Source organism: Talpa europaea (assembly GCF_964194135.1).
Source record: "Talpa europaea genome assembly, chromosome: 2".
Classification (NCBI taxonomy): domain Eukaryota; kingdom Metazoa; phylum Chordata; class Mammalia; order Eulipotyphla; family Talpidae; genus Talpa; species Talpa europaea.
Window position 1 is genome coordinate 10,479,958 of NC_140068.1, and position 25,497 is coordinate 10,505,454.

Genomic DNA, 25,497 nt, shown 5'->3' on the forward strand with positions numbered 1-25,497 from the left:
GGGAACAGATCAGGTGGACTGACAGAAATACACTGCTGAGGGGAGCAGTGGGCGATCAGGAGAGGTCTGCTGCACCATGTGGGTCGCTCCCTGGCTGGGGGTCGAACTCATGCTGCAGTGGCTGTGGATTGATTCATACATTGCATCTTAACCACCTGAGCCAACAGGGAGGCCCTAAAGTCAATTTTTCGATGTGAAGTTCAGTGTTGTTTATTGTGTTCCCCAAACGGGAAGTTTATTCCCAAACAGGTTGACCTCCACAGTCCCTAAGTCCTCACACAAAGTCTGCACTCTCTCTGGACTCAGGGCTTAGTAACATTACACTAGGCGGCTTTCTGACCTTTCCACCCCAAAGCAAAAGCAGTTTAGAGAAGCAGCCAGACTCTGGCCACTCACAGAGGACCTGGAGAGTAGCCCTGAGTCCCCTTCCTGCTCGAAGAGGGATCTGAGCAGCCAAAAAGAGCAAATATGCTCAGCAATTTCATCATGCTTCCCATGAAAGGTAAAATTCTCCACTAGAAACTCTGTATTTTCACTATATTCCTGAACATAAGTATGATCTAAACAAATGGCATTCCAGAAGAGCATACTTTTGTCTTTTGCCCAGAATGAGTCAAAGGGGTAAAAAATCATCTAAATCTGCTTTGCCTTATATTACCTGGAGAAAAGCATGTTTTGGGTAAAATTCCAAATATATTGCCTTTCTCATTTTAGCATGTAAGAGTTGATTTTATATTTATATTAATAATAATAATAATAATATTATTAACAAATTCAGTAGAGCACTTAGACATATATTTACATCTCCCTAACAACGGGAACAGGGAGCAAAATGCACCGTTCAAAGAGAGACGGCACCGTCACTAAACCAGGCTCTGACGTGAGCTCAGACGGCCATGTTGTGTCTCAGCCTAATTTCCGTTCATGAGAGTTTTATGGTGATTTAAGGGATTTTCAAAAATAATTTTAATTACAATCATTTTTTATCTTCTTCACCCACTTTAGGACCAAAGCAAGAGCTGGTGTTCGGTGAGTGAAAGTGCATGCGGTGAATCCTCCTCTGCACGTGTCAAATGTTCCTCATGCAACAGCACAGCGTTAGGGGAGCCCCATCGCACACTCAGGCCCAAGAGAAAGTGCTCAGAAGGCAAAGTAACTGTATCGAGACAATGTTAAGGTGGTCGAACAGCAACCAGTGAGTGATCCCCATTTCTAATTCCAAAGTCTCCACTTCCACTGCCTCATGCTACCTGTAAGCCACTTCCACTGAGATTCCCAGTAGTAGTATAAGGAAACGAAAATACTTCACAGCTGATACTTACCCTAAAATAAGTGATCCAGTAAACTTTATTATATTTCCTTCAAAAGAAAGGGGAAAAAGGGAATCTGATAAATGTTAAGAATGTGACAGGAAATAGGCAAGTGTACATCTCAACCCACAGCACATCATCAGGTGAGGAGTTACAATATTCTTCTGTTTAATAGAATCGGTTGCCATGACCACATGGCTTTCTGGCCTCAGACACAAATGAACAACAAGCACTGTCTTCAAAATATACTGTTTCATAGTCATCCTTACCTTGTAATCATCCTCCCCTCCCCCTCCTTCACCCCCATGCTGCCATCCTCCAACAAGTCAGCAGTGAGCCTCGCTCCTCTAGGGGTATCTGCAGGTCTGCAGGGCTTCCTCTGAACATGATGTCCAGGAGGCTCTTCCCTCTGACTCCTCCAGTTTACCCCCAATTAGACAAAGGAGCAGGGAGACTTCTGTCACTGCCAGGCCTATATGGGGGATGCTGCTTGTCAAGTGGGGACACAAAATGACCGCTCCCAAAGTAATTACATTACAGAAGTTAAGTGCCCTATGTAAGTTTCAGTCTAAACCTTTATTTATGAATTTCTGTCTGGAATTTGGAAAACTTTTTTTTTTTTTTTTTTAATTTATACAAAAGCCAGGGTATAGGCCAGATGAGCGGGAGGGTGAGAGGATTCACCAGAGAATAGAGCCGGGGAACAGAACAGGCAGACTGATGAAATACACTGCTGAGGGGAGCAGCGGGCAAGACAGGAGAGGTCTGCTTGCCATGTGGGTTGCTCCGAGGCCAGCGGGGATTGAACCAGCACTGCAGAGGCTGCAGACAGCTTCACAGCGCTGCGCTCAACCGCCTGCGCCACCAGGGAGGCCCTGGTAGTGAGTTGCCTACCTGATATATACTCCTGTCATGTAAGAAAAATGGAAAAAAGTAATAAGCAAAGTAAATAAAGATCTATAGAGTACTTAATGAATCATTATCAACACCACCTGATTACTATCCCAAAATATTCAAATTCCCAGACTCCTCTGCAGTTGGGGGGTGGGGGGAACGGGCTGTGCAACACAGGTGCAGTCACTCAGAATTATGCGGAAGTTTATTGGGAGGGATCCCTATGCAAATAAAAAAGACAAAAAGAGGCCTTCTGGCCTCTCTGCCTTCTTGCTGTCCAGAGATTCAGCAACCATGTTGTGACCATCAGGGCAATAAAGATAAGGAAGCAGGATGACAGAGGCTTGATAAACTGCGATTTCTGCCCTAAGTAGTCTCTATTTTGACTTCCTGCTATGTAAAAAAAAAAAGAAAATCCTACTAATTTAAGCCACTGTAGTCAAGTATCTGATACGCGCTGAGCACGCTCTTAACTGATATGTACCCATGATGGTCAGGAATAGAGGCTGGCCCACACACATCCATGCAAGCTATAATTTGGTGGGTGATGGGAGGTTGCCCTTTCTCCTTCCTACTGAGGGATAAGAAACTCTTCTCACATCAGGTAGAGGAGGCGGGCATTCCTCCCAACCCAGGACTTTAACAGTGGTTGCAGAGCAGGGCAGAGGATACGCCTGGAGGTCTGCAGGGATGAGGTCAGAAATTGTGGCACGAGTCAGTCGAGTTGTCTCCTTCTCTACTGCTACCACCCACCACTTCTTCCTGATTCTTACTCACCTACCGCCCATTACATTCTTCACTAGAATGTCTCTTTTTCACAAAAGACTCATGTGAGAGTAGTGTAGTCAGAAATGGTTAAGAGAAGAAAAGCTCCCTTTTCTGTCCCCATGTATCTTTTCATATTTAAAATACAAAATCACAGCATTTTCTAGATGAAAAGGATATATCCCCCAAGCAAATCTATGTTAAAAATCAAAAGGATGTTCCATGAGGACTGAGACTTTTTCAAAACTCTCTCCTCAAGGCCAAGAATAGCACCTGGTACATAGTAGATGGTTAATAAATGTTTGTCAAATGAATTAAAGATGATCTCAGCCAATCTTCTAATTTTCCACATAAAGACTGGTAATAAGTTAGGTAAATAAAGATCGATAAGAGCGTGCATCTTCCTTACTCACCACTGAGTTCTCAGAATCAAATGTATATGTCGACTCTGTTTAACAGGCGCTTACTACATATTGATAGGTGCTGAATGAGAAGCAGTGATGGCAGAATTAAGAAGGATCAGCATGGATTTGACATAAAACAAAGAGGGAAAAGAATGCCTAAGAAAAAGGAGTAAGTATGGCCCTAGACCTTCAAATTTGGGGTGAACCCGAGTATAGAGAAGACAGAAACAAATCTTGAGATTTATCAAATGTCTGTGGATCACCCTAGAAACATAACCATAACTCAACCCCTTGCCTGAACAATACTCACTGACATCTCTCCAGTACGTGTTCCTTTCTGGCGGAGGAGTTGAAGTTCCTACTCTTCTGCAGCAGATGACACAGTATGCAGCCAAGGACATTCTGCGTATTTAGAACAATTATAACTAATTTAGCATCTAATCAGAAACATTTCTTTTAACTGTAAGAACATGTCACAATCACAGTGGAGTGCCCACTAGGACCAAAAATAAAAATTCTTCCTTAAAGACCTAGAACAGACTCATTATAAATAATAGTTTGCTAGAACTCTGAATATTCTTCAGACTGAGTCCAGCTGTGAACAATGATTAGTAGGAAAAAGGATATTTTGACTGTTAATAATCAATATGATTATTAGTCAAAATATCAGTATTTTTAAAGTTTTAATATCTTTTTTTAAAGGTACAGATAGATAGAAACTTATATTTATTGATGACTGAAGGCCCACAGAAATAAGAATCGGCTCTGAGTGGAAGATATGCTTGGAATTCACGGAAGTATTTAGCTTTTCTATAGAGACCCTTTAGGATGGTACCCAACATTGTTTAAAATCTTTGAAATTTAATTGTTGATTGTTGGCATCCTTTCAAAGGAGCACTGTTGCTCATCTATTTCATCAAGAATGATCTAAATAAACAGGAATCTAGAAAACCTAAATATGGACCAGGAAAAAGAATATAAGAGAAAAAAATCAAAATCAACAAACAACTATGAACCAGAGACACTCTTTGGGGGAGGGGAGGGAAGGAGGGATTGGGGTCAAAATCGGGGTTGCAATTGTATGGGGAATATAAAAATAAAAAATAAATAAATAAAAAGAATTATCTAAATATGATGCAAAAACTTCTAGAACTCAGCATTCTAGAACCATGTCAGATTGTCTTCAGATGAGACTTCATTTTTATTCTTTTCTTTTGTGATAAGAGAAAGGAGGACGATATCTTGAGGGACTCATGACAGTCTGTAGGTTCAAAATACAAAACAATCCCTGACAGCTTTGCAGGGAGTACAAGTGTCAGAACTATCTGTTAAAGAGATAAAATGCAAAAAAACACCCAGAAACAAATGGCAAAATGGCAATAACTATCTATCAATAACTTCCTAAATATCCTGGACATAAGAATCAAAATGCACAAAATGGCTGGCTGAATCAGAAACCAAAACCCAACTTTTTGCTGTCTCCAGGAAAACCATCTGAGTTCCAAAAATGAACACGGGTTCAAAGTAACAGGTTGAAAACAATCCTACAAAGAAAATGATCCTGGCCACACTGCGTCTGCCCAACAGTGTCTATGCAGGTGCCTCTTTCACCAGCTCTCTCCCTCTGCAGGGCAGCAGCTTCCTACCTGTCCGTAACCTGTCAAGGCCACCCGCCTGCAACCATGCAGGCTTCTCTTAGCAAACCTATCCCTTCTGGGGCAGCTCTTCCTGCCCGCTTATGTCTACGCAAGTGTCTTTAACTGTTTTATCCCTTCCTAATAAACCTGCCCTTTAAATATTAACAAAAGAAGAAAGAAAATGATCCCCTTAAAAAGGCAGAGACAGCCACACTTACATCAGCGAAATTGACTTCCAGCTAAAAAAAAAAAAAAAAGATAGGGGTGGACACTATAGAACAGGTTTTATATATTATTGTAATACAAAGAGCAAGGAACAACCTACGAGCCAATGGGTGGCCAACTTGATGGTAGAAGGTGGAGCTTTCTGGATTCCACCCCAGCTTCCTGTGGAGCTGATGGGAAAGAAGGGCAAGCTGGCACTTTTGATAGTTAAATCCTGGCGAGGAGTATCTGTGGAGAAATTGCCAGTTTGTTACGTGCTGCTTTGGCTTGGAACCTCAGTCTCTGCTCAGTGGACACAATCTGAGGTAGAACAGACATGGCCACATGCCAGCCAGTAATTTTTCTCCTTTGCTCTCTTAGCTCTCACTTTTCTTACTTCCTATATAAATAAAACCTGTTATTGTTCTTTCTCCCCACGTGTCTGTTTTTGAGTCATGGCCTGCAGTTGCAAGTGTGTGGGTGGGGACCCACCAACTGGGTCAATCCCAGTCCCTCAGATTTGTCATTTCAATGTACTGCCCAACATGGGACAGACACCATGGTAGGCCAGCCCAGGCGACCCTCCCTTGCGTTGGCAACCACAGCACATTGCAATTGCTGGACACATGGCATCTTAAATTGTCCCAGGTAATTAAGTGTTTTTTCTAATAGTTATGATAAAACTTCCCAGAAATCTAAAATGTTTAAAAATTAGTAGTCTTTTCTGTTTGATCAGAGAAAATTTTATGGAACCTCAATAGAGCTCCTAAGACACCCCAGAAAAGTTCTCCTCCTTATGGGAGACAAATTCAACCTATTTGGTACTTATCTGGTAAATTGGAACCTAATGGAAAGCAGTGTCACTTGAAAGTAGTGTTTCACCTTAGTGGTCACATTAATATTAATGTTCTAAAAATTATGATGTGAGACTTGAGTGTCTGATATGTTCTGATGTAAAATTACTTGTCAGTACTGGTTGTTGCTATTTTGGAATGTTGTAAGTTCTTTAATGTTGGTGATTTCAGAGTTGCGACATTTGCAGAAATTGTTTCTGGAGAAATGAACAGGATCAAGACCTCAATAACATTTTAAGACCCATACTAATTGACAAGAATTCAAGACTGAGAGTTTTCTACAGAAGACTAAATGGACTTAGTAAGTTTCTGTTTGAAATATTATTTTTTTATTTTGATTCAAGAAAAATTTTAACTGACCTTTGCAGCATTGTTAAAACTACTTTTTTTAAAAAACTACATTTTGTAAGCAGAACTAAACTATGTTAGCATTTTCTCTTTCCTTGATGCCATTATAATATGAAAAAAAAGGTAGTAAGCTTATTACTCATGGCAACATGTCTATCTTTGCATAATTTCAAAAAGGAATTTTGTTTCTCTTAGAGAGTTGGAAATAGGTTACATTGCTCACAGTTTGATTGGAATGTCACAGTTAAGACCTTGAGCAGTATTAAGAAGAGTCTGCCATCTTGCCTTGGGTTCCAGACACCTCCTAGGAGAGTAGGGAGGCTTACCTCCATTGAAAAGTCTGGAGACCCCAGAGGGAAAAAGTCTTGGGAACCTTAAGAAGAGGAAACCCACCCAAGGGTACAAATGTTGCAGGAAGAGGCTGGTGAGACATACTGTGGCATGGTTCCCAAAGTCTAGATAGGTCAAATATTGAGAGTTCCATCTAAGATCCCTTAAGGAACCAATAAAGCCAATTGAAATTCTACTTGGTTATTCTGTCCCATGTACAAAAATGTAATTAGATTTAGTTTACAAATACATTTTTGCTGTACTATTTGATAGAACTGGGATGAAAACAGAAAATGTTTTTTTGTTTGTTTCTTTTAAGATTTGTTTTATGCATTTAAGAGCCAGGGTGTAGGCAAGAGATGTGGGAGACAAGAGTAGGGAGCAGAACAGGCAGATCCACTGAAATCCACTGCTGAGGGGAGCAGCAGGCCAGACAGGAGAGGTCTGCTGCGTCATGTGGCTCACCTCCCTGGCCGGGGATGGAAGGCTTGCTGCACTGGCTGTGGACAGCTTCATAGTTGCGTCTTAAACTCTTGAGCTAGCAAGGGAGGCCCCAGAAAAGTGTTTTAATGGTAACCTCTCTCAACTATTTTTAGATTTCTTTTCACTTTAGGTGTGACTATTTTCTAGAAATGGAGGACTCTGCCACACTGGCTAGGCATGGACAATGCCTCATGATGGATTGCTATTTCCTTTTAATATGCTGCAATCCTGGGAAAACTGTTTTCTGAGGCCACACCCCAGCACCAGACATCTGATTTTCATCAGCACTGAAAACCTGTTCAGTCAGTGCTGTAAGATCTGAATACCTACCTGTTTTCAGTGATGAAAATGCTAACAAAAGGGAGAAGCAATCTCTGAGCCAGTGGGAGGCCCTCAAGAGTCAACTCAAAGATAGAAGGCGGAGCTTTCAGAACTCCACCCACTAAAGTCCTGCAGGGCTGCTAGGAAATAGGGGTAGAGCTGGTGCTTTGGCAGTTAATCCTCTGGCAAGGATTAACTGTGGGGAAGTCACCAGTTTGCTGTGTGTGGTTTCAACATGGACTCTGGTCTCTGCTCAGTGGACACTATCTAGGGTAGGGCAAACAAAATCTGGCTATTTGCTGGCCAATAATTTCTCTCTTTCTAAGTTCTCCCTTTTCTCATTCCCAAATACACCCCATCATTGTTGTTTCTCCCCTTGTGTCTGCCTTTATTTATGTCCTACAGTGATAACGCCATAGGTTAGGACCCACCAACCGGCTCGACCCTGATTCCCTACGTTTGTCCTGTTTCAATTTTTTTAAGTCTTGGTTTGTTTTATGCCCAGAATATGATCTATCTTGCTGAGTGTTCTATATGCACCTGGAAAGGATGTATATTCTGTTGTTGTTGGGTATTCTATATATGTTAATTAGGTCAACTTGGTTGACAATGTTTTCAGATCTTCTTTTCATTACTGATTCTTTAATCAACTCATTCTATTGATTATTAATAGAGATGTGTTGAAAACTGGTATTAAGACTATATCTCCAAAGCTGTAAGATCTGAATTATTATAGCTCTATATTAAGCTTTGGTATTTGGGTGGAAGGAACACTGATTTTCCTCAAAATTGACAGCTATTCTTGGTCCTTTGCCTTTCCACATGATAGATTTAGAATATCAAATTCCATGCAAAACCATACAGGTATCCCCTGCTTCCTGAAAGTAGAATTCCTATTTGGTAGGTTATTTTGGGGGGTCTGCCAATGTTATTACCGTTAATTTGAGTGGGAAAACTTTTGAGCATTTCCATACCCAAAATATACCAAATCCTGCCAAATAGGAACATTATACTTTGATAGCAGGACAAACATACGTAGCAATTTTAAGTGGAATTCCACTGAATTTGGAGAATTAAGGATTTGTCATCTTCATAACATTAAGTCTTCCCATCATGAATTTGGTATACTTCTCAGTTTATTTGGTCTTCTTTTATCTTTCCGTAGAGCACTATAGTGCTCTATAGTGCTATAGAGCACTACAACTATAGAAAACTATGGTTTTCTCCCTAAATGGTTATACTGCTTTATTTCTAGATACCTTTTGTTTTAAATATTTCATGTGTAGTATCTTAATAACTGAAATTCTGGGCCTCCCCGGTGGCACAGCGGTTGAGCGCTGGGTTGCCTCTGCGGCGCCGGTTCGATCCCCGGCTGCTCCCGGCCACCAGAGGAGGGTTCCACATGGCGCGCAGACCTCTCCTGCCACCCGCTGCTCCCCTCAGCAGTGTACTTCGGTCCTTCTGCCTGCTCTGCTCCACGCTCTGGCTCTGGTGAATTCTCTCACCCTCCCTCGCTTCTGACTGTACCCAGTGCACGTATAAATAAAACAAAACAAACAAAAAAATAAAAAAATAAAACATTCCTCTATAAAAAAAAAAAACTGAAATTCCTAGTTAATTATTGTTGGGATAAAATATTTAATGTTCAGAAATTTTCCTGAACGGAAAGCCATTATTCCCCCCCCCAAACATTTATTGAATAAGCCTTCCCTTCTCCACTGATTCGAGAGCTATCCTTTTACCTTCTAAGTTTGTTTACATGTACACACACATGCGCGCTTTTTCTTTTCTTCTTTTTTTTTTTGTTTCTGGGCTGTCTATTCTGCTCCCACTAATCAGCCTCTTGTACTAGCACCACAATGTTTTTAAATGCTACTGCTTTATAATATATTTTCATGGCATGTCTCCTCTCCGTGGCTTTTTATGGTAGTCTACTCTTCCAGATAAACATTACAGTCATTTTGTCAGAAGAGCCCATCTCGGGCACAACTAAGTTATATAAGGGGGGGAGGGTACCTGACAGCCATTTGTAACACCCTCTAACTAAGGCTGCCTTTCTAGCCATTCTTTATCACATCGCCATCTGATACCTTCTCCTTGACAGATTTTAGTGCTTCTCTGCTCCCACTGTAATGAGTTGCTTGTTTACCATTGTGTGAGCCACATCAGATGCACGAAAATGTTTACAGAATAACAACAATAAAAGGATGGAAGTTTAAAATCTGGATTCCAAGAAACACAGGCAGACAAGGTTTTGACGTGAGGGGGAACTGAGAACCAGTTCAGCTGGAGAAGTGGAGGTTGGGTCAGCCACAGGTCATTAATGCAGTGGCACCAGGCCCGCACCCGGGGCCCAAAAGTGGAGGTTCAATGTGATGGAACTGATGAGATGGTCGGGGGAGAAAGCATGCAGGCAGAGTAAACATACCTGGGAAGAACGATACTCAGGGGCAGATAAAAGAGGAAGACAGAGCTGGCAACAATATGGAAACCAACGAGAGGAAGCCGATGAGGGATAGATAGAAGCAGGGGAAGCAATGGGAGAGCTAAGTTTGCAAATCACACTAACTGGCAGAGCAAAAGGCAGCAAGAGCGTAATGGAGGAAGTACAATTTATCCTAAGAAATGGGAAGCAAGAAGCTCCTACCTTCTCTGATAAAAGCAATCAGAGAAAGAGCGAGCGCTTGGTTCACAAATCAGAATCTGGGGGACAGAGTCCTCGCAGCGCGCTGCAGGTCTTCCCCTTGAGAAGGACCGTTACCGGGTCTGGAGACCGATCGTCGCTCCATGAGCTCGACCCCCGGGTCAGGGCAGGCGGCAGGGGTCGGGGAGGTTCGGGTCTGAATGGGGGGACCGCGTCCTCCTCCGCGCCAGCATCCTGGGGACACCGGCGCCCGGGCCGTGGTGCCGGCAGGTGTCCTGGGCGCCCGGGAGCGGAGCCAGACACCGGACGCGACCCGGGAAGAGGAGTCCGGCCGCCGAGGACCCGAGGAGGCCCTCGAGGCGGGTCAACGGGTCAGCCCCGGGCCGCGCGTCCTCGCGAGGCACCTGGCCGGCCTCGCCGCCCCCCCCCGCCCCCGGCCCCCCGCCGCCCGGCCCGGCCCGGCCCCCCGCCGCCCGGCCCGGCCTACCTGCTGGATCGCGTGCTCAGCCGCCGCAGCCGCAAGGCGGACCCCGACGGCGGGGAGCCCAGGCCTCGGCGGCTGCGGCCCGCGCCCTCCCCGCGGCGGCGGGCGGCACGTGACCCCGCCCCGCGCTCTCGGCCCCGCCCCCGCCCCGCCCCCGGCGTCGCGCTCCTACCGCGAGGCGCGCCGACGTGTGACGTAGCGGCGCAGGCGCACTCCGTCTGGACGCCGAGGCGCCGCTGGGTGTGCGGGCGGAGGTGTGTAGCGTCTGCTTTCCGGACAAAAGGGGAAAGCGGGGTGCGAGGACACCCGAGGGGTCGCGGAGGAAGAGGGGAGGGGCCAGAGACCCAGGAACCTGTCCTTCGGGGGCTGGGGTGCGGGGCGCCTCCCGCACCCTGGCCGGGCCGATCCTGACGGGGCCCGGCGGCCTCCCTCGGTGATTTAAGGGATTTCTTCTCGGGGGGGTGGGGGGCGCCCCGCGTGCAGGTGGCGTTTAGGGGTTTGAATGGGCGAAGCTGAGTCGGTTCTTTTCCTCAAGCTCAGATGCTGGGGAACGTGGTTTATTTAGTACGGGTGCGGGGAGCCGGCTTGTACTTTTTTTTTTTCCTTTTGCCCCGGGCTGTGTCTTCATCTCTTGGCTCGTTCTCTGTAAAACGAGGTGATCGGATTCTCTCCTGTGTATCATTTTAAGGCCCCTTTCTAAGCTACCATTCCGTGAATGCCAGCCTCCCAGGAGCTTATCTTTTATCATACTCCTGGGTAGGAAAAGAAGCCCTTTGGCTCGTGGACACGTTTTAGAGCTGGGGTGGGCGCTGGGGTGTGCAGGTAGGCCGCTTGCCTTCGTAAGAATTTCCAGTGGGTCGATTTGTTTGCAAATAAGATCTATGCACTATTAATATTCCAAGTAGGCTAATGTTGATTTTGTTCAAAGATAAAAATGTATGTTTTCTAAATGTTAGCCCTATATCTCTTATGCTTAAATGATTAATCTTGATATTGGATATTTTTGCATCATTTCATACGCATGTCACCAAGGTATATTGAAATTGATGCTTTTGAATTTTATGTCACCTTTTATTAGCTTTTTTGAGGCCCTCTGCACCTTCTGACTGAGGAAAGATGGTCAACGTCTTGAAAGGAGTGCTTATAGAATGGTTAGTAGTTTTGATACTCAATGATTTTTAAATCTCCTTATTGAATCTTGATTTACATATGTACCTCTCCTAAAGTCTTTTTGTTTTCCTTAGCTTTGATATCTGAATGCATTGAATTTTCCATCTTTGTCAGCCAGCTTTCTTATATATAACAAGTGGAACAGAGTTTGTTACTAAGTTTCTTCCTGGTGCCAGATTTCACCATTTCTGTTGAATAAGCATAACTTCCCAAGTTTTGGCCAAGGGTAGTCTATTTGTTTGATTAACCCTTCTTTTTTTTTTTTTTTTAAAGATTTATTTGTTTATTTATTTATACAAGCACTGGGGACAGTCAGAAGCGGGGAAGGTGAGAGAATTCCCCAGAGCCAGAGCAGGTTGCAGAGCAGGCAGAAGGACCGAAGTCCACTGCTGAGGGGAGCAGCGGGCGGCAGGAGAGGTCTGCGCACCATGTGGGACCCTCTTCCGGTGTGGGGGAATAGCCGGGGATCGAACCGGCGCTGTAGAGGCTGCAGGCAGCTTCGCAGCCCAGCGCTCAACTACTGCGCGCCAGCCACCGGGGAGGCCCTGATTAACCCTTCTTAAAGGAACAGTGCTTGTATTCTCAAAACATTAGGGATTGACTAGAATTTTAGTCTGCGATGTCTTCACCATAACAAAGTATGGCCTTGAAAAAGAAAAACAAGAGAAGGAGTTGAAGGTTTTTTAACCTTAAACTAGGCACTCATTCCACAGGAAAAATTAGAAACCTTAATGGGTAAAGTTTAGTTACCTCATCTGAAAACCTGAGCGCTCAATCAGTCTCCTCTCCACTTGTCTGTTTGCCTCACCAGTAATTATTGGTCACTGGGGAACCCCGCCTCTTGAACACTCTCATTGTCTGAAAATATTAATACCACTGTCTACATTCTGAGCCATTATGTGGATGATGTTTTACTGTGATGGCAAGGCAGGGGGAGGAGGGAGACCAAAGAGCAGCTTTGTCCAATTGAGACCCAGCGCAAGCCACATACATAGCTTTAAGTTTTCTGTAGCCACATTAAAAAGTGAGATAAAATAGAGAAAATACATTGTATTAACACTGTAGATCCCAAATACTTTAACATGTACTAAGTCTTCAAAGTTCGTACTAAAACTTAAGAACTGTGGTAGGTCCTTTTCACATACTCAGGCTTCAAACCAATGTTTATTTTACTTTTACAGCATATCTCAGAGTAGCCACATTTCAGGTGCTCAGTTGTGACATGTGACTAGTGGGCTGCCTTAATGATAGAGCAGATTTAGAATTTGGATAGAGGAGATTCCAACAAAGGCTATTACGAAAAGGGTAGAGAAGGAGGGAAGCAGGAGGAGAAATGTGGAGTGAAGGTAAATAAGCCCTGTCGGATGGTGATGAGAAATGGAATAAGCTGAAGGTAAATGGGAGTGCCATTGTTTTTATGGGAGCTGTTTCAGTGGAGAGGAGGGATAGATGCCAGACTGGGGTACTTTGAGTAGGAAAAGAAGGCGAGGAACCAGAGACTATATTAAGTTTTGTTGTCATAATGAGCAACGGAATAGAGCTATGGACTGGTTGCTAAAGAAGGATATATTAAAGAACTCTGGTTCTCTTGTTGCTCTTGTTTTGATGTTAGAGGCTGGAATGTGTGTTGATAAGAAATCCTTAGAACAGTGGGCTCCCCTGGTGGTGCACAGTGATTGGCTGTGAAGCTGCCTGCAGCCTCTGCAGCCCCCACCGCTGGCGAGGGTCCCACATGGCGCGCAGACTCTCCTGCCTGTCGCCCGCTGCTCCCCTCAGCAGTGTACTTTGTCAATCTGCCTGTTCTGTTCCCCGCTCTGTCTCTGGTGAATTCTCTCACCCTCCCGTGCTTCTGACTATACCCAGTGCTTGTATAAATAAATTAAATCTTTAAAAAAAAAAAAAGTAATCCTTAGAACAGAGCTGTTCATTTGGGAACAGGGGATGCAATCTAGATCCTGGGGTTCTGAGCACTGCTGACTTAGGGTTTGGGTAAGACTTCTAGACTAAATTTTGTGTTTTAGTTTTCTTACTACTTTGTCAGAATTATTTTAGAAATATTTTTCTCATTGATCATTTAAATTTTTATTAATGCAGAGGGTATACACAGTGTCTGATATCATTTTTTTCCCTTTTATTCCAGTTCTCCTAAATTTGCCTTGGGTTTGATATTTACCTCTCTTGTAAGGGTTTTCATATTTCATTTTTTGTTAGTGTTTTAAGTTTCATTCAGTTCCACTGCCCCTACTACTCTTTTTTTTTTTAAAACTTAAGATTTATTATTTATTTATTTATACAAGCACTGGGTACAGTCAGAAGCGCAGGAGGGTGGGAGGATTCACCAGAGCCAGAGCAGGGAGCAGAGCAGGCAGAAGGACCGAAGTACACTGCTGAGGGGAGCAGCGGGCGGCAGGAGAGGTCTGCGCGCCATGTGGGACCCTCCTCCGGTGGCTGGGGAGCAGCCGGGGATTGAACCGGCGCCGTAGAGGCTGCGGGCAGCTTCTCAACCCAGTGCTCAACCGCTGCGCCACCAGGGAGGCCCTGCCCCTACTACTCTTGCAACCTCTCCCCGCTCCTCTTTGTCATTGGTACCTATTATAGAATAGCCTTGGGATAATTTAGTCTAGCACCAAAGTAATCCTTTTGGAATGATGGTTGTGACTGTATTAAATCTGTATTTTAATTTGAAAAAAATGAAGGCTGGACAACATTAAATGAGTCTGGGAAACTCATTAAAATCTCTGCCGTAGGCTCTCAGTTTAGCCTTAAGGACAAAAGAACTGATTTGTAGAGGAACTGAGGTGTTAGTTTCTTTTCCCAGTGGGTGAACTCTGCCTGGTTGCAGTTTTTCATTCAGCCCCTTGGATTTTACCTGTGCTCTGACGGCCCTCATTTCTCAGTGTGATCCCCAGACCAATACCAATAGCATCATATGGCGCTCATTAGAAATCAAAATCTCAGCTCTCCCACCACATCCAATAAATCAGAATTTTGCATGCAAAGGCTCTTGTTCATGGCCTCCCTGGTGGCACATGGGTTAAAGTCTTCGCCCTATCAAGCTATTGCCAGCCACTGTAGCATGAGTTTGATCCCCAGCCAGGAAGCTGACCCACATGGTGGAGCAGACCTCTTCTGTCTCACCAGCTGCTCCCTTCAGCAGTGTATCTCGGTAGTTCCGACTGTTCTGCTCCCCACGCTGTCTCTGGTGAATCCTCTCACATCCCCTCCCCCTCCACACACACAACACCTCTGCAGCTCTTGTATGCATAAATAAATAAAAATAGATCTTTAAAAGCAACAACAAAAGCAAAGGATCTTGTTCAAATACATTTAAAATTTGAGAAGCCCTTTAGCAGCTTAAGTTTGATAGTTCCTCTTTAGAGTATTGGTTTGCACCAGAGCCACCTAAAATTTATTTTGCAGATATAGTCTCCTTGCATTTTTACCTTCAAAGTGAATTCTAAAGCATAGTCCGCACAATTTTTCAAAAGAATAACTATCTTTACAAAATTATAAATCTTCCCAAAAGACTCCAGGCCTCAGAATCAACAGATTCATAAAGGGCATGGCCAGGGCCCTCCAAAATCAAGTGCATGTGTTGGGATAGCAAGTGGAAAAGTCTCTGGGTAGGGGACTCGTGTCTGTATTTGATGCCAACGATTGTTAATTATATGGTATTAGCATGTCTATTGCCTCATAATACCTGTTAGGTGTACTGGGATACATAATTTGATAGGTCTGGAGTTTATATGCAAAGCACTCAACAATCTCCTAAGACTCCTTCCGGTGTCCCAATGATTCTCTCCTAATTCCAGCCACATAACCCTACCAGCTCATCTGTAATAACTTGGATAGTGCTATTCCGCATACTCACTTCAAGCAGCCAGCAAAATACTTCTCGGTCATGTATGGCCTAGTTCAAAAAGGGAGTCTTTTAACATGATACCTGTCATAGAATGACTTAATTTACTGCCATAGTTAAATTCCACATCTGTCAGTTCCTTTAAATTGATACTGAATGTACAGCAAAGAAGCCAAAGTTAACGGTGGCCATTTAGACCCAACTATCAGTGAATTGAAAAATCAAAATACTTGGATATAATACATTTTTTCCTCCCAAGTCTTATCAAATAGCAAAATCCTAAGCTAAATTAAATTTTTTTGCTTATAAGTTTCTATTTTTTATATCAGTGAAATTGGTGAAAGCATCTTCTTCATTGGGATTCACCCACTCAACTGCCAGCCTCACACCATGCATTTTCCCAAATCTAGCCTACCATGGCAGTTACCAAAGCAAGAAGCTCACACCCAAATGCCTGTCCAAGTCCAGGTGCTCCAGCAGCCCTGTGGTGGGCCAGGGTCATGGTCAGATTGGCAGGTGCTCAGCAGGGAAGATTGATGGCAGAAGCACAAACCCAGCCAGTTCACGGTGCAGTCAAGTGTACTTTCAGCCTAACTCCCAGGCTATTCTTGTTCCTTTAGAGCTTTTCTTTGGCCACAGTGAAAATCAGAATGGATAAAAAATAGGTTTTGAAAAACTGGATGCACATTTCAGTACAAAAAAGGTTCGCACACTAGATCTCCGTTTTGGCAGATTACATCAAAGTTACATTTAAAGGAAGTAACTGCAGTCCCCAAGTCGTAGCTTTTATAAAGCAGGCTCTCACCAAACTACCCACACAGATGCAGGAAGTGCAGTCTCAAGCAGCTGATCTAGAACACAAATTGAGAGTCCTTTTGAGCTTGGGCTTTAATACATTTCTTGACGTTTATCCTAAGGCACAAAGTATCAAAACTGCACATAAAAATAGAGATAGTTGAATGTGATAATAAAACAAAGTTGATTTTGACATTTTAGTAATCAAATAACTTTCAGAATATTTGAAAACATAAGTGATGAGGGCAATGATACCACATAGTATAATGTCAAATGAAAAGGGCTGGATACCTTTAATAAATGAGACCAAGTGTCTTACCAGAAAATACACTAAGCACTTGGTCAGATTCATGGTAGCCTTACAAGGTATAGGCATTAATGTCTTCATTTTATAGACCGAGAAATCGAGGCACAGAGAAATTAATAATCATGCTTAGAGTTACATAGCTCCTAAGTAAGCTGGGATTTTAAACCGTGGTATTCTGGTTCCAGGGCCCAAGCTATTCTTAAGCTGTCTCTCCACGAAACAGTATAATATTGTGGGTTTGTTTGTTTTTTTTTTTTTTAAAGAATGTATGCATTGTCTTAGAATAATACTGTAGGTATTACAGGTTAATGTTTTTATAATAGAAACATATCATTTAATAGAGATAGAACTGTGAATTTTTAATCTCTGCCTACATCTTCCCACTCACCCAAATCCTCTCAGCATTTTAATTGCTGCTTATTTGAGTATCTACAGCGAGCAAGATATTTCAGATACTCTCTAATCCAGCAGTCCTGCAATGTTAGTGATATTATTTCCATCTTAGGAGCCTAAGACGGCAAGAGGTATAGTGACTTTGTATAACATGGGTATTTGATTAGCTGAGCTGGATCTTGGGGTTAGACTTCTGATTCCGGTGCTCTCTTGTGAGTCTTGAGTCTGTGTGGCAGTAAAACCTATTATGTGTTGTCATGGAAATTGAGACTTGTTATTCTGTCTAGCTTAATGTTTCCAGTGGTGGCCCTTTCTGTCTCTTAAGACACTGCTCGAGTAGCAAACTTTATTGAGTGCCTACTGTACACTGGGCCCTCATTTAGGCACCACCTTTATTTGAGGCTGGACAAAACCCAAATTCAGAAAACATTTTGGAAGATATTTATAAAAGGGAAAACATTCCAGTGTGCAAAACCATTTCATATTCAATAGCAATTCTCTAAAACAATGTTTTCAGAACATACTGAATTTATGGGGAAATATTTTTAAATATTAAATAATTATATCTGTTAGGTAATTATTATCAGGATGGGTATTTTACCATTGACTAAGCGAAGATTTTCTGATGGGATGGACATGCTGACGACTATCCAACTGACTGGTTAATTTTTTTTTTTTTTAAGATTTATTTATTTATTTATTTATACAAGCACTGGGTACAGTCAGAAGCGCGGGAGGGTGAGAGAATTTAGCAGAGCCAGAGCGGGGAGCAGAGCAGGCAGAAGGACCGAAGTACGTTGCTGAGGGGAGCAGCGGGTGGCAGGAGAGGTCTGCGTGCCATGTGGGACCTTCCTCCGGTGGCCGCGGAGCAGTCGGGGATCAAACCGGCACTGCAGAAGCTGCTGGCAGCTTCGCAACCCAGCGCTCAACCACTGCACCAACGGGGAGGCCCCCAGAATCCTTTTGTGTAGGATACACTAAGGTCATCTAGGAGAGGGTTAGGTGATGATATCTGCCATTCATGTTTCCAGGGCAAAGTCATTTTTTCCGGCTCACTAGCCCTCACCCTAGGCCTTGAACCAAGTATGTATATTGGCCCCTGGGTCTTTTCTTGCCAGCAGATTCTCCTAGAGACACTCTCGAGGTAGAAGCCTGTATTAAAGCGAAATATTCCAGGGGCCTCCCTGGTGGCACAGAGTGTTAAGACACAACCTATGAAGCTATTTGCAGCCACTGCAGCACGAGTTCGATCCCTGACCAGGGAGCAACCCACATAGCACGGCAGACCTCTTCTGTCTCGCCTACTGCTCCCCTCAGCAGTGTGTTTCAGTTAATCTGCCTGTTCTGTTCCCACCCTGTCTCTGGCGAATCCTCTCACCCCCACACCTCTGGCCTATACCCTGGTTCTTGTATGCATAAATAAATAAATCTTATAAAAAAAAAAAAAGCAAAATATTCCAGGTCATCATTTCATAACAAGATGGTCCTTAAACTCTGAGTGCCTTTTTGAATCCCTACAGGGTATATGTCATTGTATTTCAGATAATCCTTACAGATTTTATTTCAAATTGACTGCTTTCCATTTCCTTTCAAAAACTTTAATTGAGGCTGTTGATATTAGAAGCCATTATTTCTGTGTCTCGCCAACAGATGTCTCATGACATTCCCCAGGTATGCCACGCACCACTGGTGCTTGGGATGATTCGAGTAGGACACAAAAGTACTTTATGTGACCAGTTTAATTTATTTGAGGGGAAAAAAAAAACCTAACACTTTAAAATGACTGGTGACTTTGTACTGGGGAAGTTAAGCTTCAATTTAGAGGCAATTTAAAGAAAAGTATTATGTAAATGTAAATGTAATGCAAGAGATGGCCAAGATGGTGAGTGGATGGCAGAAGTTTGAAAGCACCAATTGATTTAGAGCTCAGATGTGTGTCCCCTGGCACTTCTTGGTTTCTGTTGAGCTTTTACTTCATTAGGATGATATTAATGTATTTCGTTTAGACAATTTCTGGAGTATAATACCAATCTTCATAACCACTTAACCTTTGCTACCTCTGAGACCTCTTAGAAGCTGCCAGTTACTGCAGCGCATTGGTGTCATCTCTCAGCGTACTGTGCTCGGACAGTCACGGCAGATCAGGCAGGAGTGTTTCTGATGTCCGTGTGTGTCCTCATGGATGTGTTACCTTTGGACCCGAAAACTATGTTAAAGGGTTTATGAAAACTTGTTTGTGCTTTCATGTCAAGTATATTCTAGGAAATCTCAGTGTGATTTTTATAGAAAATAGATTCTTGGGGAACCCTCAGGTTGTCCATCCAGGACAATAAGGGCCTGGAGGGCGAAGTGGGCACCAGGGGTGGTCGTGAGTGAGGCGAGTCTGCCCAAAGCAGGTGGAGCAGCCTCACAGAGCACGGAGGTGGGGGGCTTGGGTCCGTCTCCCGCCATCCTCGTTTCTCTTAAATAGCTTTTTCATTCTCTACCCCCATTTCACCATCCCCACTCCTCTTATTCATGTAGGCAAGGAGGAGTGAAGGGTAGCAGCTGAGCTTTTTAAAAGCATCCAAGCAGGAAAACACTGATTTTAGAGACGCAAAGCTCTGCGTTCCCTACTCCACGGGCCTCCTCATTGCCATTTCTGTAATAGTATCTGGAAAGAACCCTGTTAAAGCTGCTTTGCCACCCCCAGGTTCCTTCTGGAATTGCTCTTGAAGCTCTTCTTAATTTTGTTTCATGATCTGCTTGTCAAAGATTGATAACATTGCTTACCTTGGTGAGATTTTTCAATGGGCAGTGTTGCTGCTTTACAAAAAGTTCTTATTTCAGTTTTTTTATGCAACTGCCAAATTTAGGGAACTCATATTTTCATATGAAATTCAGCACTATCTTTTATCTGCTAAGTCTGTGACCTTTACATTATCTTTGTCTCTAAAAGACCCCTTCTCTCGGGCCTCCCCTGGTGGCACAGCGGTTGAACGCTGGGCTGCAAAGCTGCCCGCAGCCTCTGCAGCGCCGGTTCAATCCTCAGCCACCACGAGAGTCCCACATGGTGCGCAGACCTCTCCTGCTGCGCCCGCCCGCCGTTCCCCTCACCAGTGTATTTCGTCAGTCTGCCTGTTCTGTTCCCCACTCTGGCTCTGGTGAGTTCTCTCACCCTCCCGTGCTTCTGACTGTACCCAGTGCTTGCATAAATAAATAAATAAACAAACAAACAAATAAATAAATCTTTCAAAAAAAAAAAAAAAGAAAAAAGACCCCTTCTCTCACCCACCCTTCTCAGGCCATTGCTGCCATTCAGTTTCATGTCTTTATCTGCCTGGAGACCCCTATTGTCCCCCTTGTTCTTGCTTTTGCTCTTTTCAGTCACCCCAAATGCCACAAACATCCAGGTTACCCTATCCCATGGGCTCTCCTGAGCTCACAGCTCTGCATCTGCTTTGTTCATCCACTTCGTACCCACACCTGTTCCTGTCCACTTTGCCATCCAGATCCTGCTGAGATATTAGCAACAGAACCCCTGTATCCTCAGCCTCTTCTCCAGACTCGCCCTTCTCCTTCCCTTGCTGTAGTAAAACCTGCCTTTCTCCTGAGCACACTACTTCTCCCCTATCAAGTTGTAACTTTTCTCTGCTACCTCTGGCAGCTTTGGGCCAGGAAAGTGGATATCTTGGTCCTTGTTGCCACTCCCAGAACCTCCTTCTTGCATAGAAACCCCAGTGCTCAGACTAGACCACCCACTGCCCTCTTCTTACCATCAGCTGCTAATGCCTAAATCTCCGCTTAAGGTTTTCCCCAGAAGGTGACCTGTCGCTCTTCAGTAGCTTGCCTCACAAATTCTCTGGGGTTTTCTGTGGATGCTCCTTTCAGTATCCTGCCCTCTCAGCTCCCGGACCACCACTTCCATGAGCTTATCCTCTACCCTGTTGTAGCCACTCTCTCACCTCGGCTACACCTGCCTGGCCCCAGCCCCACCCCCAATGCCTTCATGTGTTAGAATCTCCATTTAAGATGTCTGCCTGGTCACCAATACCCAGAGGCCATAAATAGCTCCCCCAAGCCTAGCGTGTGTTGATCCTCCCACCCTTCCCCTCTCCTTCCCCTCCCCTCCCCCCATCCTCGCCTCCTGGCCCAGCTCAGGTTTCACAGTCATCCTTGTATCTTCTTTCAGAGACACTCAGCCACCTGCGCTCTCATCACACCAAGCAAATCTAGTTGGATCCAGCTTTCCATCCCCTCCGAACCTTTACTCCACAGCTCCGAATGGAGAAAAACAGGCGTACGCACTGGTCTCACTTTAAATTCATGACTACTGCTCGCTCTTGTGGGTCCTCAGTCCTAGCAAGCTAGTCCATTCATTTGCCCACGTTCCTAGGAAAGCGGTTATATTTCACCAAATCTAAGATGTCATCCTGCCACTGATTTTTTATTTTTTATTTATTTATTTTTTTGTGGGACCCTCTCTGGCGGCCAGGGAACGAACCGGCGCTACAGAGGCTGCGGGCAGCCTCACAGCCCAGCGCTCAACCGCTGTGCCACCAGGGGAGGTTCCCTGCCATTGATTTTAAGATGCATCCCAATTATGGAGACATTAGCATGTAGGGAAACTGCATCTTAGAATGGCTGGAATATGGTAGTTCCTACCATCATCTTGTCTTATCTCAGCACGCCGCCTTGTCTTCATTTCCAGCTGCTTACCTTGCTTACTGTTTAACTGAGAAAACAGAAGCAATCAGAAGAGAACTTCCAGAAGTTTCCCACAAGAATCTGTGTCCATATATACTCTACCCTTCCTGCCAGTCGCTTTGGATGAACCGAACCGTTCTCTCTAAGCCAGCCTCTCGGGAACTGGGCCTTGCCCCTCGTACCTGTTCAAGGATGCCTTTGGAGAAGTTTTCTCCCTTTTCTCTTGCTGTAGCAGTTTTTCCTTAGTAGATCCTTCCCATCAGTGTTACAGACTCACTGTAATTCTTACCCCGCGGGGGCAAAGGCTTGATTCCCACATCCCTCTCCAGCCCACTCATGTCCCCACTGTTTGTAGCAGAATTTCTCATAAGACTTTCATGTATTCACTTTCTCTCATCGCTCCTCTCTCATTCTGAAAACCACTCCAGTCTGGAGTTTTCCCCTGTGACTCCACCGAACTGCCCTAGACAAGGTCCAGTTCTTTCTGAATCCAGTGGCCAGTCCTTATCTTACTGACCTGCTAACGTCCTTGGACACAGTTGGGCCATTCTCTTCCTGAGTAGCCTTTGTTCACTTAGCTGCCAGGACTCCCTGTTCTTTCTCCTTGGCGGTTGCGTCCTCTTAATCTGCTTTGCTGATTGATCCTTCTTCTGACCTTCGTCGCTGAGGTGTCCAGGATTGGGTTCTCGGGCTCTTCTCCATAGCTGGGCCTGCTCGCCTGTGGCTCTAACTGCCCTCTAGACATTGATGACTGATGTGCTTTCGGCACTGAAATCCAGAGTCGTAGCCAGCCTTCCATTCGTGTTCCCTTAGGTGCCAGTAGGCATCTGACGTGAAGCGTGCCTAAAACCGAACTCCTGATCTTTACTACAAACTGTTCTCCCTGTGTTTCAGCTCATCTAGGAAAGGCTTAGGTTTATTAAGATTTAAAATACTTTGAACCCTACTCCTTAATCCTGTTTGCTCAGACTGAAACAACCTCAGGGTCTCCTGAATTCCTCCCAAAGCTCTAATCTAGTTTTAGCGAGTTATTTTCGCTTTGCATTTGATAAATGTCTTCAGCCACTTACCTGTCAGTTACCACCTAGATCCAAATCCTCATGTCTCCTGGATTGTTGCAGTTGTCTTCTAATGGGTCTCCCTCTTTCCACCCTGCCCTGTGTCACTCAACCCAGCCGCCAGTATGAACCTTACTTTTAAATGTTAAGTTAGTTTGTAAGTTAATCATGTCATGCGAAAGAGGCCAGGACCTCTAAAATCACCTCCACTGCCTGTGGGACTGGACCCGTTAGAACTTTCTGATCGCCTCTCTCTCTGCTCTCCCCTTCACTGCCTGCTCCTGCCCTGCTGGCCCTGCTGCCCACACTGCCCGGCTGCTCTTCCACCGTCACCAGCGGGTTGGCTCACTGCTTCCCTCTGCTGTTTGTTCAGATGTCACCTGTGCAGGGGTACCTCTCCTGCCGCCCTGAATTAGACTCACAAGATCCTGTCCCTGTCATCCCTGCCCTTTCTCACCCTGCTTCATTGCTGCGTGTGTGTCTCACGGTGCTACCGGTGGGGTGGACGTGCTGTGGCAGGAGTCTTAGTTTTTCTGCTGCTGTGTCCCAGGGCCGAAGCAGCGCCCACACATGACATGTTCTCAGTATTCACTGAACAAGGGACTGAAAGAAATAGAAAACGCGTTACTTCTGAATATCTCGAGTCTGCTTTCTAGACCCGCGGCCTTAGAATGTAACTGACTTTGAGAACTCTAAGCGGATGAATGTCACCAGACTATATTTACAATCTCTGACATGTGCACGCATGTTTAGTCACATGATTTTGCAGCAAGGAAAATTGTTAAATCATTTTAATGGTAAGTTACTGAGAGTAACTAAGAAAGCATCTCAGAAGGGCTTCAATTTAGTAATAGTATAGTGTGAACCCTACTCAGTTAATGATTGAAATAAACCTTTCACTTTGCTAGTTTCATTTATATTTATACTAGAAAGAAGCAAACCATATTTTCAGTAAATTATACCGATCTCTTGAATTAAATTGCTAAATTTATAATTGTTATTAACATTTCTCCAGAAACTAAAAGAATATATAATGTTATGTTTTCTCTAAGAAAGTCATTGTGGAAGTTGGCATTTTACATTCATCTTCTATTCCTAAGATCACATCATTGTATGTTACATCTATAGTGTCCTTTGTCATGATTCAGGGTTTTTTTGAAAGAGACATTTCAATAAATCCAAGAAGTTGTATCCCTCTTTCCCTTATGACTATTCTACTCATTCCAAACTTAAAACCACAGGATATAGAATTGAAATTAGATCTCTACTTTGAGCTCAGTATTCTCAAAGAGATTTTTTTAGGATTTCCTTGAAAGATTCTGAATTATAGTTCAGATTTAGAGGGTTCAAAATTTAAAGAAGGGAAAAAAACTGAGTACCTACTGTAATCCAAACATCCTTGGCATTTATCTCTTAATTTTCAGAACATTTCTGTTACGTAAGCTCACTGTAGACTTTGGGAGACTAAGGACATAGATATCACACACGTAAGTGACAGAGCTGGGCTTGGATCGGTCCCCGACTCTTGCTGTGCACCTTGCCTTATCAAAGTGACTTCAACTGCTTTTGTAAATGAATTTGTCACTGACAAGATAGTGCAGAGCTGTTGGCTTCTTAAATGTAATGATCATGGACAAGTAATGTTTTTAAAATTGGTTAAGGAAGCTCTGAGTCTAGGCCTATTAACTACAAGCTTTGAACATTATGTTTTCATTTGTCATTGACTAATTATTCTTTTAAAAATCTTACTGGCCTCTTAAACTTGCAACAACAGCACTAAAATGAAGCTACATCTAAACCGTTAACACTTGAGGCAGAGGGAGTGTAAAGGATTGAATGACTCTTTGGAACTTAAAAAAAATCCTAAAAATTCCATCTGCTCAATTCTGATTGCTCAGGTCTCTGATATAATTTGACATCAGGGTGTCTCATCACCTGCGTGTATCTCCACAGTGACCCCGCCATGAAGCAGTTTCTGCTGTACTTGGATGAGTCAAATGCCCTAGGGAAGAAGTTCATCATTCAAGACATCGATGACACTCACGTCTTCGTAATAGCAGAATTGGTTAATGTCCTCCAGGAGCGTGTAGGTGAATTAATGGACCAGAATGCTTTCTCTCTTACCCAGAAGTGAAAATATGGGATAGTGACCATCTCGGAGTTATGAGTCACATATGTGAGAGGCCCCGACCACCTGGTAGCCTGTGGACTGCGTAGACTTAGAGAGTTGCCTGGAGCTTGTACCCAAAAGACCAGAATTTCTTCCTGTTTCCTTTAATGTATGTACCCCAGAATTTAAAAAAGGGGGGGGGTTAACAGTTGGCTGTAACTTGGTTTTTATTATCCTTTATTAAAATATATTATTAAAATACAAGTTAAGTGTTTTTTCTATCTTTTTAATACCAACTTGGTGCATCAATAATAGAATGTTTTTACGTGATCATCAATCTAACCAGGATATTATTTTGCTTGTTCTTGTTAATAATGTGGGTTTTGTAATGTGTGTGTGGTTTGTTTCGTTTCAATTAGAATCTACACAGATCTACTGTTT

The 25,497-nt window shown here is 43.8% G+C and overlaps 2 protein-coding genes across 3 annotated transcripts in view; one reads left to right on the forward strand and one right to left on the reverse strand.

Annotated features, from left to right (window-relative positions):
- SERAC1 (serine active site containing 1) overlaps positions 1 to 3,775 on the reverse strand; it is a gene marked incomplete at both ends in the record, with an annotated part of 29,925 nt that extends 26,150 nt beyond the window's left edge. Inside the window, 2 exons of one of the 2 annotated variants that reach the window (XM_084227880.1) lie at positions 1,323 to 1,359; positions 3,684 to 3,775. In XM_084227880.1, coding sequence (XP_084084006.1) covers positions 1,323 to 1,359; positions 3,684 to 3,774 — 128 coding nt within the window. The remainder of the gene's footprint in view (positions 1 to 1,322; positions 1,360 to 3,683) is intronic. The other variant, XM_084227879.1, reaches the window with a different exon arrangement.
- Positions 3,776 to 10,913: 7,138 nt separating this feature from the next.
- Positions 10,914 to 25,182, forward strand: GTF2H5 (general transcription factor IIH subunit 5). The gene is made up of 3 exons (XM_084227782.1): positions 10,914 to 10,932; positions 11,757 to 11,829; positions 24,900 to 25,182. The coding sequence occupies exons 2-3, from the start codon at positions 11,795 to 11,797 to the stop codon at positions 25,078 to 25,080; spliced, it is 216 nt and encodes a 71-aa protein (XP_084083908.1). The 5' UTR covers positions 10,914 to 10,932; positions 11,757 to 11,794; the 3' UTR covers positions 25,081 to 25,182.
- The last annotated feature ends 315 nt before the right edge of the window (positions 25,183 to 25,497 follow it).

What these genes read in the sequence shown, in the direction of transcription:
- GTF2H5 (XM_084227782.1), top strand. Translation starts at nt 11,795, where the DNA reads ATGGTCAACGTCTTGAAAGGAGTGCTTATAGAATG. An exon ending in AAAGGAGTGCTTATAGAATG is followed by an intron (nt 11,830 to 24,899) that starts GTTAGTAGTTTT and finishes GTATCTCCACAG; the next exon opens with TGACCCCGCCATGAAGCAGT.